A 14,826-nucleotide genomic window follows, 5' to 3' on the forward strand; every position below is an offset into this window, starting at 1 on the left:
ACTGGAAAAGCCTGTTCCACCGTTTATACCACATCACTGCATCTGTTACTCTGACTTCATGCCAAAGGGAGTTAATTTCATCATTTGTACCTGTGAACTTACACGGAGCGTGCAGTTATTCAACAGGAAACTATTTGCATTTTGGGTCAGATGGTGCTTTGTTCTGTAGAAATGTCTTCAGCATTGCAGCATGTCTTAGCATCCCTGACCTCTGAGTACCAACAGCCAGAAACAAAAGTCACCCCCGCATTGGAGGACCAAAGATTTCTAAATGCGCTCCAGAAGGATGGCACTGGCCCAATGTTAGAAACATCAGTATTAAATGTGAAAACAGAAGATGCTGCAGTGTTAAGTATAACCTTCCCTATTCCAGAATACTCAAAGCTGAGTCTTGCTTGGTGAATCAGCCACTCCAAGAGTAGAGGTTCTGTTTTGACTGAAAGGCCTTCATCACATGCTAGCTGGGTGGCCTTGAACAAGGTAGCTAAACTTGGGGAGCCTCAGTTTCATCTGTGAAATAGGGGTGAGACCTCCTGAACTCGGGAGCAGTCGGCCCTAGTACAGAGGCAGGTGTTCCTTCCTGAGCTTCCCCAGCTCCTCTCTCTGTTCCTCATGGCTCTGAGAACGTGAGCTCATCGCCTCATTTACCTGCCACAAGGTTAAGAAGCAAGAATGTGTAAAGAGATGAAGTCAGCAGGGAAAAGTGTGGAGTCCCGGCTTTAGTGTAATTACCTGATGGCGCAAATGGAGAGGTAGATGCTAGTCCCTTGGCAGGATATGAAGGCGGCTTTCCAATTTTGTAATGGAGAACTTTTCCTTCACAGTGGAGCTTAAGGCTTTGGTGTTGCTAAACATGAAGTTGGCATGTCTTGGCGATTTGGGACTATCTTATACATTAAGACGCATAAGAATTTATAGAAGCTACCTTCATGAAACTCACAAAATGTTATATAGAGCAAATGAAATCAACTCAGTTTCTGGCCTCTGAAAGCTTATTCTACAAATTCACGCCACCCCCGAAACAAAATGTTATAGTTTTGTGATGGTGTTCTAATTTGCTTTGAGGTCATTTCAAATACCTGAGTCACCAGGTAGTATTAAAAGTGGGGAAACAGAAGTCAGGGTTTTAGATACTGCAGGGGTGGTCACTGGCAGTCAAGCAGCATCCAGATTCTATCCAGTTTTCCTTGGTCCCTAGATGCTGTCATACAAAATAAAAGCCAGGGTCCCCTGGTTATGTTGCTTGGGATGGGAGCTAAGGCTTTTACTCTATCCAGAATTTCTGCCTTACCTCTTTTTTTTTTGGCTGCACCTCAATGGCACCCCACTCCAGTACTCTTGCCTGGAAAATCCCATGGACGGAGGAGCCTGGTAGGCTGCAGTCCATGGGGTCGCTGAGAGTTGGACACGACTGAACGACTTCACTTTCACTTTTCACTTTCATGCATTGGAGAGGGAAATGGCAACGCACTCCAGTGTTCTTGCCTGGAGAATCCCAGGGACGGGGGAGCCTGGTGGGCTGCCGTCTATGGGGTCGCACAGAGTCGGACACGACTGAAGTGACTTAGCAGCAGCAGCAGCATGGCATGTGGAACCTTAGTTCCCTTGCAGTGGACTCGGGATGTCCTAACCACTGGAGTGCCAGAGAATTCCCTGCCTTACTTCTTTTTTTGTAAAACATTACTTATTTTTGCCTGCACTGGGTCTCCGTTGCGTTGCGAGGCCTTTCTCTAGTTGCAGTGAACAGGGGCTTCTCACTGCAGTGGCTTCGCTTGTTGCCAAGCTCAGGATCTAGGCACGCAGCCTCCACTGCAGCTTAGTTGCTCCTTGGCATGTGGTATCTTCCCCGACCAGAGATCAAACCTGTGTCCCCGGCATTGGCAGGTGGATTCTTATCCACTATGCCACGACGGATGCACCCTGCCTTACCTCTTAGGGCCAGAACTACGATGGGTGAAGGAAGGGAATCAGAACTCTACCCTGCACCTACCAGGAGGAATAAAAATCTTTTCCTCCAAATCTCAGATTTCTTTTGATCCACTGACTCTGGTTTCTTTTCCCTTTAAACTTTTATACTCTTAACACTCCATAAACCACATACTAACGAGAGGTCATCGTGAATAAGAAGCAACTGAGTGGGCCTGCCCTCCTTACTGATAAGGACTCTGCCACTCCTGGCTAATACTACCCTCTCTCCCCCTAGTTCTGACAGAAGACCAGCCAACGGGTTGTTGAATAAGTGAATAAATTAGTGAATGCAGGCCCTTTTTATCGGGAACGGTGGCAAGATAGCCAAAGTGAAAACTGAAAGGAGAAGACAAACAACACTTGCTTCCAATTGAAGTTCACTCCCAGATTTTTTTTAGCAACAAACAGTAAAAAGCAACTCAAAAAACAAACAAAAAATGTGAACTGAGTTCAAAGCAGCTCCAGGAAGAAATGCAGCCTGCTATTTGGGCTGGACAGGCTCCTGGGTACCCTTATCCAGCCTTTTGGCACAACTTGCTTCTGGCTCTGTAATCGCAGGTCTGCTTCTCTGCGCTTCCATGACCCACGGTTCACACCCAGAGGTCTCTCCAGATCTTCCCCAGTCCGTTAGCTTTCAGAGGTTTTCATTATAGTAGGACTGCTGCTAGAAGCAGATGCACAGCCTAGCCGACCTCTGGATTGTAAAAATGAACAATACTACAAAAGAAGACTAACCCCAAGTGGTGCTCCGCAGTCCCCATACCCAGCAGCAGCCAGGAAAGGTGTCTGGAACAGACGCTCACCCCAACCCCCAGAAAAATCGTCTGGTGCAAAAGATGGAGAAAATGAACAACACAGTGCCACAGAGGATGACCGCCATCATGTAGGCAAAGATCCGGAAGTGCGGGTTGCGGAGACGCTCCCGCAGAGAGTAACGGCTGGGGATAGGGACTGGCCTGGTGCCAGGGCCCACGTCCTGGGGGTGCCCAGCCTGACTCCCAGGCTCAGGGCCCAGGTCCAGCGTGTAGACCCGGGGCTGACGCAGGAAGTAGCGGCTCTTGGGATGGTCCTTGAGACAGAGCTGGTGGCCTTCCAGGATGACGTGGTGGGGCTCCAGGCGGAGCAGGGTGAGCACGGCGGTGTCCGTGGGCAAGTCAGTGACGGGCTGTCCGGAGGCCAGCATGGTGGGGTGGCGGCACAGCGGGCACAGCAAGCGGCGCCGCGTCGGAGTCACCAGGCTGATGTGGGCCAGGCATTCCACGCAGAAGGAGTGGCAGCAGTCCAGCACTTTGGGGGTGTGGAATGTGTTGTTGAAGGGGTTCCAGCAGACAGGGCACTCAGGCTCCCGGCCCTGCTGCTCTGCCATCCTCAGACCAGACACTGTGGGGGTCTGACAGGAGATGGCCTGGCAGAAAAGGAGCAAAGGAACATCCATTAGTCTCTGTGCCCATGCGTGGCCCTAGGCTGTGTCTTGAGGGTTGTTGAAAGGCGTTATCACCCACATTTATTTCGCAGATGAAACTGAAGCTTACATTCAAAAAAATGAAGTGAAATGAACTTATCTACAAAACTGAAATAGACGTAGAAACAAACGTGGTTGGTTCTCGGCGGGTAGGCAGGGGAGGGATAAATTGGAAGATCAGGACTAACATGTACACAGTGCTATATATAAACTAAATAACTAACAAGGACCTACTGTGAAGCACAGGGAACCGTCCTCAGTCCTCTGTTATGACCTAAGCGGGAATGGAATGTAACAAAGAGTGGATATACGGAAAGCTATGACCAACCTGGACAGCATATTAAAGAGCAGAGACATTACTTTGCCAGCAAAGGTCCGTCTAGTCAAGGCTATGGTTTGCCCAGTGGTCATGTATGGATGTGAGAGTTGGACTGTGAAGAAAGCTGAGCGCCAAAGAATTGATGCTTTTGAACTGTGGTGTTGGAGAAGACTCTTGAAAGTCCCCTGGACTGCAAGGAGATCCAACCAGTCCATCCTAAAGGAGATCAGTCCTGGGTGTTCATTGGAGGGACTGATGTTGAAGCTGAAACGCCAATACTTTGGCCACCTGATGTGAAGAGCTGACTCATTTGAAAAGACCCTGATGCTGGGAAAGATTGAGGGCAGGAGGAGAAGGGGACGACAGAGGATGAGATGGTTGGATGGCATCACCGACTCAATGGACATGGGTTTGGGTGGACTCCAGGAGTTGGTGATGGACAGGAAGGCCTGGCGTGCTTCAGTTCACGGGGTCACAAAGAGTTGGACACGACTGAGCGACTGAACTGAACTGAATATGTATAACTGACTTACTTTGCTGTACACTTGAAACTAATACAACGTTGTAAATCAACTATATGCCAATAATTAAAAAAAAAAAAAAAGCGCGATTGTTCCAGATCACCAGGTTCCTAAGCCTGGTGCTCCGGCAGCATCCCCTCTGCTGGGCGAAGGCCTGAGCCACCCCAGCATCATTGAGCTCACGCTGGAGGAGACAGCTCTCTGGCCTTGAAAGCAGATTAAAATGTTCCCTGTGCTTCATGGGATTTCCCTTGGTTTCCTGGACTCCAGGGAGAGGAAGGGGAACCACAGACAGCACTTCATGTGCTAAGTCACTTCAGTCCTGTCCGATTCTTTGCAACTCCATGGACAGTGGCCCTCCACGCTCCTCTATCCATGGGATTCTTCAGGCAAGAATACTGGAGTGGGTTGCCATGCCCTCCTCCAGGGGATCTTCCTGGAGGATGAATATTTCCCTACCGGCTACCTCACATCCCTGGCTAGGGCAGAGATGGGCTTTGCCGATACCTGGGCTACCCCTCCTCCGGCGGCAGACACCAGGCCCTCCCTTCCTCATCCCCTGGGCTGCAGGGCCAATGCCCGCAGCTCATGGGCCAGTCTTTGTGCAGGGCACCCCGCTGGCCTGGCCAAGGGACCTCTGTGAAGGCTTCTCCCTTTGACCTGAAATCACGGACAGGCTCCTCCCTCCCCTGCTCCCCAGATCAGCCCTTCCAGAGCCTTCTCCCAAGATCTGGTCTCCCCTGGCTCCTCCTCCATCCGTTTGTCCTAGAAACCCCCAAAGCACCCACCTGGGCTTCCTTGGCACTAGGGTAGTAAGGCAGACTGCCCTGGAAGGTCGGAGGCTCCAGTATTTTCCTCTCCAGTATCCACAAAGCCTTGGGAGACTGCCTTCTCGCCACCAACCCCGGGGCCCGTCTCCATGGCAGCGCACACGCAGCACCCGCAGCTGCCAGGTGGCCCAACCTGCAGCCTCTGGAGCGCACCTGCCTGCAGTGAAGGCAGGTGGGGAGGTGGGGGACCAGCGTTGCACTGGGGCGTGGCAAACAACGAGCCCTGGAAGCCAAGCTTCTGCGAGATTGTGGGCGGTCTCCCCAAGGCCTGGGATCCCTGGCCTGGAAAGGCAGGGGTGGCAATTTCCTTTTTCTAGATTGTGGAGAGCCTTCTGGGCTTCCTCTCTCCTGGGCCCTCATTTCTTTTCTAAAATGGCTGAAACCTCCTTCTCACACAAAGGGGCTGCCAGCCCTGCCTTTCAATTGCTAGGAAATTCACTTGCTGCCCTGCCTAAAGTCTCTGACTATTCTCTCTATGTCAGATTCAGCAAGTGCCCTCCTGATCACTTAATGGGCCCAAGGAGCTACATCCAGAACATGCAGGCCTCGCTGTCTGCTTTGTTCTTAGAACACAGACAGTCAGCCAGCAGGCGCTGACTGCTGAGTTGAGTCCAAGACTCGACCCTCTGGTCACCCTGGGGACTTCAAACGGGAAGTCATGGAGGAGGAGCAGCACTCCAGCCCCACTTCTGTATTTCAGCCAGAAACACTTGGCTTTCCTCATATTAATCATTTGAACAAGGAAGAGTTGAGCTTCTGAGGAAAAAAAAATAGTTTAAAAACCTCTTCTCCAACCTAAGCCCTCACCTTGCTTACGTATGTGTGTGTGCGCACGCTCAGTCATGTCCAACCCTATGTATTCTGCCAGGTTCCTCTATCCATGATTTTCCCCAGGCAAGAATACTGGACTGGATTGCCATTTCCTTCTCCAGGGGATCTTGCCGACCTAGGGATCAAACCCATGTATCCTGTGTCTTCTGCACTGGCAGGCAGATTCTCTATCTCCATCGCCACCTGGGGAGCCCTTTAGTCTCCCCCAGTGCCCTCCTTGGGCTTCTCTCATAGCTAAGTGGGTAGAGATCTGCCTGCAATGCAGGAGACCCAGTTCCAATCCCTGGGTCAGGAAGACCCTCTGGAGAAGGAAATGGCAACTTACTCCAGTATTCTTGCCTAGAGAATCCCATGGACAGAGGAGCCTGGTGGGCTACAGTCCATGGGGTCGCAAAGAGGCAGACACGACTTAGTGACTAAACCACCACCAGGGTCACCCACTGGTGACCTCGGGACTTCTAGGCCACCACCATGCTGCTGACAGAGAGGCAGAACCCACCATTCGGTTCACCTGCTGGATATGTGTTACTGACTGGATAGTGAGAGTTGCATTTCACTAGGAGAGGTCTAGTGGCCATAAATATTCCTCTCATGGTAGGAATCCAGGAAGCGTGCAGGGAGGATTTGGGGACAATGAGTCTCCCTTGTGCCCCAAACATGACATCATCTACCCTGACTGAAATGGCACCTGAAGCAAGACCTGCTTACGCTCTCAACCATGGCTTCCTGGTTTCCTGCTAGACCCTAGACCTCTGTCACTGCCTCGTTAGGTTAGAGGAAGACATGCCAGGGGAGGATGAACTAGCTCTGGCCAAAGCTGGGAGAGTTTGCCAAAGATCCCGACCAGTGAATGCCTCCTCCTGTGGATCTTTCGTCCATCTGACGAGCAGTCATTGAATTAACGAGAGCTCATCACAAGTTTCAACGGACATGAGTTTGAGTAAACTCCCGGAGTTGGTGATGGACAGGGAGGCCTGGCGTGCTGCAGTCCGTGGGGTCGCAAAGAGTCGGACACGACTGAGCGACTGAACTGAACTGAACTGAACGTCACAGGTCAGGCACTGTGCTAGATACTTGGTAAATAACAGGGAACAAAATAGACGTAGTTTCTGACCTCAGGACATTTAGAGTCTAGTGAGGGAAGGAAACATTTAATGAGTGAGTGACCGGCAATAAATAAATGCACAATTTTAACGACTGCTATAAACAAAAAGTGGGCTGAGGAGACTGCTTCAGATGAGATTACCAGAGAGGGGATATGAGAAGAATCCAACCCGGTAGAGTGGAGTAGGAGCATTCCAGCGCAAGAGAACAGCCTGTGCCAAAACTCTAAGGTGAGAAGAAGCTTTGAGGAAGTGAAAGGAGGCTGGCTAACTGAGGTGTAGTGGGTGGGTCTAGATTGGAAAGTGGCTTAGGAAGAATCCTAAGAGAGGACTTAGGAGAATCCTAAGAGAGACTGACCTGGAGGGTGGGGAAAGCATCTGGGTTTTTTATTCTAGGGTTGAGTCTATGTCTATGTATGCTTGCCAGTGGCGCTGGGAGTGGGGGCTGACCTGATCCTGTTTCTATTTTAGAAACACCATTTCAGCTGCAGAACAGAAGACAGACTGAAAAGGATGAGTGGAAATGAAAGACTCGGGGGCTCTGGCAGTGGCCCCCGCTGGGATGTGGGACTTGATGCAGGTGAGGCGATGGTGGAGAAGATCAAAGGGATGGGTAAAAGGTATCTTTGGAGATGGGATCAAACATACTTTCTGAGCAGCAGTGGACAGCAGAGATTCTAGAACCAGATTGTCGAGGCTATTGATCTCCGAGTCACTGCTTATCAGGGCTGTGATTTCAGTTGAATTGCTTAACCTCTCTGTTCTTCCAATTCTTCTGAAAAGGAAGCTAAAAGTGGTGGTGCCTCAGAAGGTAAAGTTCTTAGACAGAACCTGGCACCCAGGAAAGACGGTCTATGAGGTGGTTGAATTATCCTTGCAAAGGGATTTGGGAGAGAGGAAGGCTCAAGGCAGACTCTGAGGGCTTCCCAGGTGGTGGTAAAGAATCCGCCTGCCAATGCAGGGGACACGGGTTCAATCCCTGGTCTGGGAAGATTCCACACACCACAGAGTAACTAAGTCAGCATGCCATGACTACTGACCCTGCGCTAGAGAGCCTGGGAGCTGAAACTACTGAGCCCAAGTGCCACAATTACTGAAGCCCTTGTTATCTACAGCCTGTGCTCTGCAACAAGAAAAGCCACCACAATGAGAAGCCCATGTACCACAACATCAGAGTAACCCCTGATTGCCACAATAAGAGAAAAGTCCCCACAGCAACGAAGACCCACTACAACCAAAAATAAAATTTAAAAAGGCTGACTTTGAAGCCATGAAGCTTTCTGCATTGAGCTTTGAGAAGCCCCTGAATTCCAGAGTGTGTCAGAAGCAGACCTTAAAATGTATATAACCTTGATTCAGCAGTAACCCCCGCTGGAAATTTATACTGTGTGAACAATCCAGGTCCTGTGCAAAGATCCGAGCACTGCTCTAATGGTGAAAAACTGAAAACAGCTTAATCATCCAATAGTAGGACACAGATTAAATAAGTTCTCTCCATCCATACAAAGAAACGTTCTGCAGCCTGTAAACAATGTCCTAAAACATCTATTGATCCGGAAATACGTCCATGACATGTCATTAGTGAAAAGAGCCAGCAGTAAAACCATATTACAGCACAATCTAATTTTCCAATATATGCGTGCAATGGGAAAAGCCCATGGAGAAACAAACACTGTCAACAGCGGTTATCTCTGCAGGTAAGAGTGTAAGTTTATTTATTGGTTTGTTTATGATTCTATCTGAAAATTCAAACTTTACTGTGCTAAGCTTATATTACTACCCTTAAAGAACTTCCCTCCCCACAAGGTAGACTTCCGTTTTCTGAAGTTCCATGGCTAAATCTGTGAAGGGTTGTGAGGAGGGATGATTGCAGTCGAATCAGCACCTGAGCCCTTATCGGCCATGGTCCCTTCAGGCCTTGGCTGTGGTTTCAGAATCTGTCTCCAGGAAACAGGAGAGACTGGCCACTTATCCAGCTTGGACTCACTCTCAAGCTGGGATATCCCAATACCACCCAAGACATCACCTCCGTCTGTGACCCGCTCACTCAGCCAAATATCAGTTGTCTGGAGCATCACCCCAGGGACAGGGGAGCCTGGTAGGCTGCCATCTATGGGGTCGCACAGAGTCGGACACGACTGAAGTGACTTAGCAGCAGCAACAGCAGCAGCATCACCCCAATGCTTTCAACTTGGAGAGAGAAAAGAGGTGAAGAACTAGTATTTTCATAGAACTTGCCAGTTTACAAAGGGCATAAGTTCTGGCCAGGGTCTGAGTGGAGTGACTCCCATCTTGATGGTATAATTGCCTTTCACAGTTTTTTTCCATTTGCACAGACCATTTGATTGTGTAAAACCACCCTCAGAAGAAAGCAGGATCAAGAGTTGAAAGTATGTCGTTTTAGAACCAGACTTCTTTGCTGTGAGGTCTTAGGCAAATGGCTTAACCTCTCTGAGCTTTGTTTTCCTCTGTGATACAGGCTAATGAGCCCACCTCATGAGCTTGCTGTGAGGAACGGATAATGGCTATTATGTGCCCAGCAAAGCACAACAGATGCTCAACGCATAGTTAATATATTTTTACACTCATTTTATCGATGGGAATGTCAAGACTCAGAAAGGTGAATTGACTTGCCCAAGGCTTCACAGCTAAAGAATGGTTGAACTTGAAAGATGATCCCAGGAGCCCTGCCTCCCAGGCTGGTGTTCACCCCAGGGACGAGCTGCCTCTCCAGAACGCAGGGCTCTGTGACCCTGCCCTCCACGACCCTCCCTAACTCCTTACCTGCTCCTCAGAGCCGCCTCCACCTCCTCCTCCTTGGCTGAGCGGTCCTGCAGCGTGTTTTCTGGGCTCTGCTTTCTCCTGGCGCGCGGTTTCCAGGCAGCTGTGGGCGGGTCTCATTTGCATGGTCTTCAGGAAGCTCTTGGCCAGCTTTCCGCCTAATATTTTCTTCTTCTTTCCCTCTGATGACTTTGGACAGCCTGAAATCTCTGGTTTCATCCTCCTCCTGTGAGTCACTCTTGCTTTCTCTCCAAAGGGGTTGAAGTTCACTTGTCTTTGCAGTTCTGTAACACAGAACACAGCTTGGTCTGCTGCCATCATGTCTGACTGCACCGCCTAGGCTGACACACCACCTTAGGGGTAGTTGAAGGCCAGGCAGAGTGCTTCTTTGAAGTCACTTCTGTCCTTTGGCCCAGAGAGATCCTCCCCTACTCTGAGCCCCACCACCAAATTACCCAGGGCTCTTGCAGAATATTCAGTTCAGTTCAGTTCAGTTGCTCAGTCGTGTCCGACTCTTTGCAACCCCATGAATCACAGCACGCCAAGCCTCCCTGTCCATCACCAACTCCTGGAGTTCACTCAAACTCATGTCCATCGAGTCGGTGATGCCATCCAGCCATCTCATTCTCTGTCGTCCCCGTCTCCTCCCACCCCCAATCCCTCCCAGCATCAGAGTCTTTTCCAGTGAGTCAACTCATCGCATGAGGTGGCCAAAGTATTGGAGTTTCAGCTTTAGCATCAGTCCTTCCAATGAAAACCCAGGATTGATCTCCTTTAGAATGGGCTGGTTGGATCTCCTTGCTGTCCAAGGGACTCTCAAGAGTCTTCTCCAGCACCACAGTTCAAAAGCATCAATTCTTCGGCGATCAGCTTTCTTCACAGTCCAACTCTCACATCCATACATGACCACGGGAAAAACCATAGCCTTGACTAGACGGACCTTTGTTGGCAAAGTAATGTCTCTGCTTTTTAATATGCTATCTAGGTTGGTCATAACTTTCCTTCCAAGGAGTAAGCATCTTTTAATTTCATGGCTACAATCAGCATCTGCAGTGATTTTGGAGCCCAAAAATATAAAGTCTGACACTGTTTCCACTGTTTTTCCATCTATTTCCCATGAAGCGATGGGACCAGATGCCATGATCTTAGTTTTCTGAATGTTGAACTTCAAGCCAACCTTTTCACTCTCCTCTTTCACTTTCATCAAGAGGCCTTTGAGTTCCTCTTCAATTTCTGCCATAAGGGTGGTGTCATCTGCATATCTGAGGTTATTGATATTTCTCCCGGCCATCTTGATTCCAGCTTGTGCTTCTTCCAGCCCAGTGTTCCTCATGATGTACTCTGCATATAAGTTAAATAAGCAGAGTGACAATATACAACCTTGACGCACTCCTTTCCCTATTTGGAACCAGTCTGCTATTCCATGTCCAGTTCTAACTGTTGCTTCCTGATCTGCATTCAGGTTTCTCAAGAGGCAGGTCAGGTGGTCTGGTATTCCCATCTCTTTCAGAATTTTCCACAGTTTATTGTGATTGCAGAATATTAGGAAAAGGCAAATAATGCAAAAGGAAAATGATCAGGGGGAGAGTCTTTGAAACCAAAACCTGAAGAGCCTGGGTCCTCAATCAAGTCAGATTTCTGGGTCAGAGTCAAGTCCTCAATCAGAATCCAGACTCTACTTACTAGTGATGGAGACTTGAACAAATTGACTTCCTCAATTGACAAATTGGTTTCCTCAGAAAATGAGCAAAATAATTTTACCCACTTGATCTGCAGGTTAAATGAAATAATTCGGATAGAGATCATAACACAGTGCCTGGTACACAGTATCATGCAGTAAATGTTAACTATTACGAATGATCAGGCAAATCACAGAAAAAGAAATACAAATGGAATAGACATTAATTAATTATTCGACCTCATCTAGAATTGTTATTGTTGTTCAGTTGCTAAGTCATGTCTGACTCCTTGCAACCCCATGGACTGCAGCATGCCAGGCTTCCCTGTCCTTCACCATCTCCTGGAGTTTGTTCAAACTCATGTCCGTTGAGTTGGTAATGCCATCCAGCCATCTTGTCTTTTCTGTTGAACCCTTCTCCTCCCACCTTCAATCTTTCCCAGCATCAGGGTCTTTTCTAGTGAGTCGGCTCTTTGGATCAGGTGACCAAAGTAGTAGAGCTTCAGCTTCAGCATCAGTCCTTCCAGTGAATATTCAGGACTGATTTCCTTTAGGATTGACTAGTTTGATCTTGCAGTCCAACGGACTCTCAAGAGTCTTCTCCAGCACCATAGCTCAAAAGCATCAATTCTTCAGTGCTCAGCTTTCTTTATGCTCCAACTCTCATATCCATACATGACTATTGGAAAAACCATAGCTTTGACTAGACAGACCTTTGTTAGCAAAGTAATGTCTCTGCTTTTTAATATGCTGTCTAGGTTGGTCATAACTTTTCTTCCAAGAAGCAAGCGTCTTTGAATTTCATGGCTGCAGTCACCATCTGCAGTGATTTTGGAGCCCAAGAAAATAAAGTCTGTCACTGTTTACATTGCTTCCCCGTCTATTTGCCATGAAGTGATGGGACTGGATGCCATGATCTTCATTTTCTGAATGTTGAGTTTCAAACCAGCTTTCTCACTGTCTTCATTTATAGTTCATGGAATTCTTGCAGATTTTTTACCAGCTGAGCCTCAAGGGAAGCCCCATTTATAATTAAAGAAATTCAAATTTAAATAAGATACTGCTATTTTTTGTATCAGACTGACAAAGATTGAATTAATAATAGCTTAAAAGGCTACTATTATTAAAAGTAATAAAAGCAGTCTATGTACTTTATTAAATCCTTCCGATCATTGACAACGAATCCTCTCAGTATTCCCCCAAGGCACAATATAGAAAACAGAACATCAGTGACTCATCCTTACTCTTCCACAGATAAGGAATCAGAAGCTCAAAGTAGTAAGGGATTTATTTGCCCAAGAGCTCAGGAGAAACAAGTTAAAGAGCTGGGACTGGAAGTGTGACCTGAAATCTGTGCTGTTGCCTCGTTCTCTCCCCAAATCATGTTCATCTGACGTAATTTTTGTTCCCTCTCCTGCTGCTGCTACTGCTAAGTCGCTTCAGTCATGACCGACTCTGTGTGACCCCATAGACGGCAGCCCACCAGGCTCCGCTGTCCCTGGGATTGTCCAGGCAAGAACACTGGAGTGGGTTGCCATTTCCTCCTCCAATGCATGAAAGTGAAAAGTGAAAGTGAAGTCGCTCAGTCGTGTCCGACTCTTAGTGACCCCATGGGCTGCAGCCCACCAGGCTCCTCCGCCCATGGGATTTTCCAGGCAAGAGCACTGGAGTGGGGTGCCATTGCCTTCTCTGGTTCCCTCTCCTATTCTTCTTTTATTCCTTTTTGTTTTTGTTATTCAGTTGCTAAGTCATGTCCAAATCTTTGAGACGCCATGGACTGTAGGGATCCGTTCCTTTACAGATCCTTTAAATTGGGGTTTGGAGAAAAACACAGAAATGAAAGTATTTGGTGATGTAATCAAATGCCCTAGTCCCCTTAATTTATGTTTTACAATTTTTATTTTAGAATATGTGACACATTCATATATTCAGCACAATGAGAGGTCTGATTTGGCAATGGAATGTTTTTCTCTCAGCTACCTAATTTCACTAAAAATTAACATATTATACTATCAGTTTCTTGTGTATCTTTCCCAAGATGCTTTAAGAATACACAAGCCAAACTCCTATGTTAGAATGTCTATGTATTTCTTTTCCTCCCTTTTACACAAATGTGCATATAGTACACGTTTTTACATCTTGCTTTTTTCATTTAATGATGTATCTGAGATATCATTCTGTATTGGTATATAAAGAGCTTTTCCTTTTAAAAAAAATAATTTTATTTATTAATTGGTTGCGTTGAGTCTTCTTTGCTGCATGAGCTTTTCTCTAGTTGTGGCAAGCAGAGCCTACTCTCCAGATGTGGTGTGCAGGTTTCTCACTGCACTGGCTTCTCTTGTTGCAGAGCACAGGCTCTAGGGCCCTCGGGCATCAGTAGTTGAGGCACTCAGGCTTAGTTGCTCTGTGGTATGTGGGATCTGCCCAGACCAGGGATTGAACCTATGTCTCCTGCATTGGCAGGCAGATTCCTTACCACTGAGCCACTCAGTGGTAAAAAAAAAAACCCTTCAGTTTTTTAATGGCTGTACTGGATTTCATTGAATGACTGTACCAGAAATTACTTAACCATTCCTTTTTTTTCCTTTGTTTTGTTTTTCCTGTATAAAAAATGATCCAAATATCAAGGTATAGTGAAGGGGAGAACAAGAGACATACTCCCTGGTGGAAGGACACAGAGGGGCAGAAGAAGGATAAGCCTCAAAAGGAGAAGTGAAGTGAAGTGAAGTCTCTCAGTCATGTCCGACTCTTTACGACCCCATGGACTGTAGCCCACCAGGATCCTCGGTCCATGGGATTTTCCAGGCATGAATACTGGAGTGGGTTGCCATTTCCTTCTCCAGGGAGAGGTGGTTCTATTTAGCCAGCATTTATTGTAGTAAACTACTCTTAATAAGTTTCACTCACCATTTAAAAATATTCTGGTATGCATTCTTTATAGTGAAGTGTTACTACATCATATCTTATTTTTTTTTTAGCAAGTCAATATATCTTCTGTACTTAATTATAAAAAGTTTTTGAATTTTATTTGCAAATACATTTTTTTTTCATTTGGCTCTATGGTTTGTTGCCTGTTTAGCTGAATATATAATGTCAACTTATCCTAAGGCTGTCCATGTACTTAATTTACTTAAGTATTAGTCTTAAGTAAAGCACTCACTGTATATCAGTTCGGTTCAGTCGCTCCATTGTGTCCAACTCTTTGCAACCCCATGGACTGCCGCATGCCAGGCCTCCCTGTCCATCACCAGCTCCCAGAGTTTACTCAAACTCAATGTCCATTGAGTCAGTGAGGCCATCCAACCACCTCATCCTCTGTCATCCACTTCTTCT

At 47.4% G+C, this 14,826-nt stretch overlaps 1 protein-coding gene and 1 long non-coding RNA gene across 4 annotated transcripts in view; one reads left to right on the plus strand and one right to left on the minus strand.

The window, feature by feature from the left end:
- Positions 1-2,332: 2,332 nt before the first annotated feature.
- On the minus strand, positions 2,333-14,786 carry RNF183 (ring finger protein 183). The gene is made up of 3 exons (XM_055427626.2): positions 14,654-14,786; positions 9,819-10,099; positions 2,333-3,373 (listed from the first exon to the last, which is right to left on the minus strand). Exons 2-3 carry the CDS (start codon positions 10,032-10,034, stop codon positions 2,768-2,770), a joined length of 822 nt encoding a protein of 273 aa, XP_055283601.1. The 5' UTR covers positions 10,035-10,099; positions 14,654-14,786; the 3' UTR covers positions 2,333-2,767.
- LOC129557075 (uncharacterized) overlaps positions 7,051-14,826 on the plus strand; it is a 45,958-nt gene continuing 38,182 nt past the window's right edge. For all 3 annotated transcript variants that reach the window (XR_008686166.2, XR_008686165.2, XR_008686167.2), the window contains exons 1-2: positions 7,051-7,265; positions 7,506-8,731. This is a non-coding gene — a long non-coding RNA (uncharacterized LOC129557075). The remainder of the gene's footprint in view (positions 7,266-7,505; positions 8,732-14,826) is intronic.

The sequence above is a fragment of the Moschus berezovskii genome, chromosome 7, assembly GCF_049115385.1.
Source record: "Moschus berezovskii isolate FMDL1 chromosome 7, NW_MosBer_1.0, whole genome shotgun sequence".
NCBI lineage: Eukaryota > Metazoa > Chordata > Mammalia > Artiodactyla > Moschidae > Moschus > Moschus berezovskii.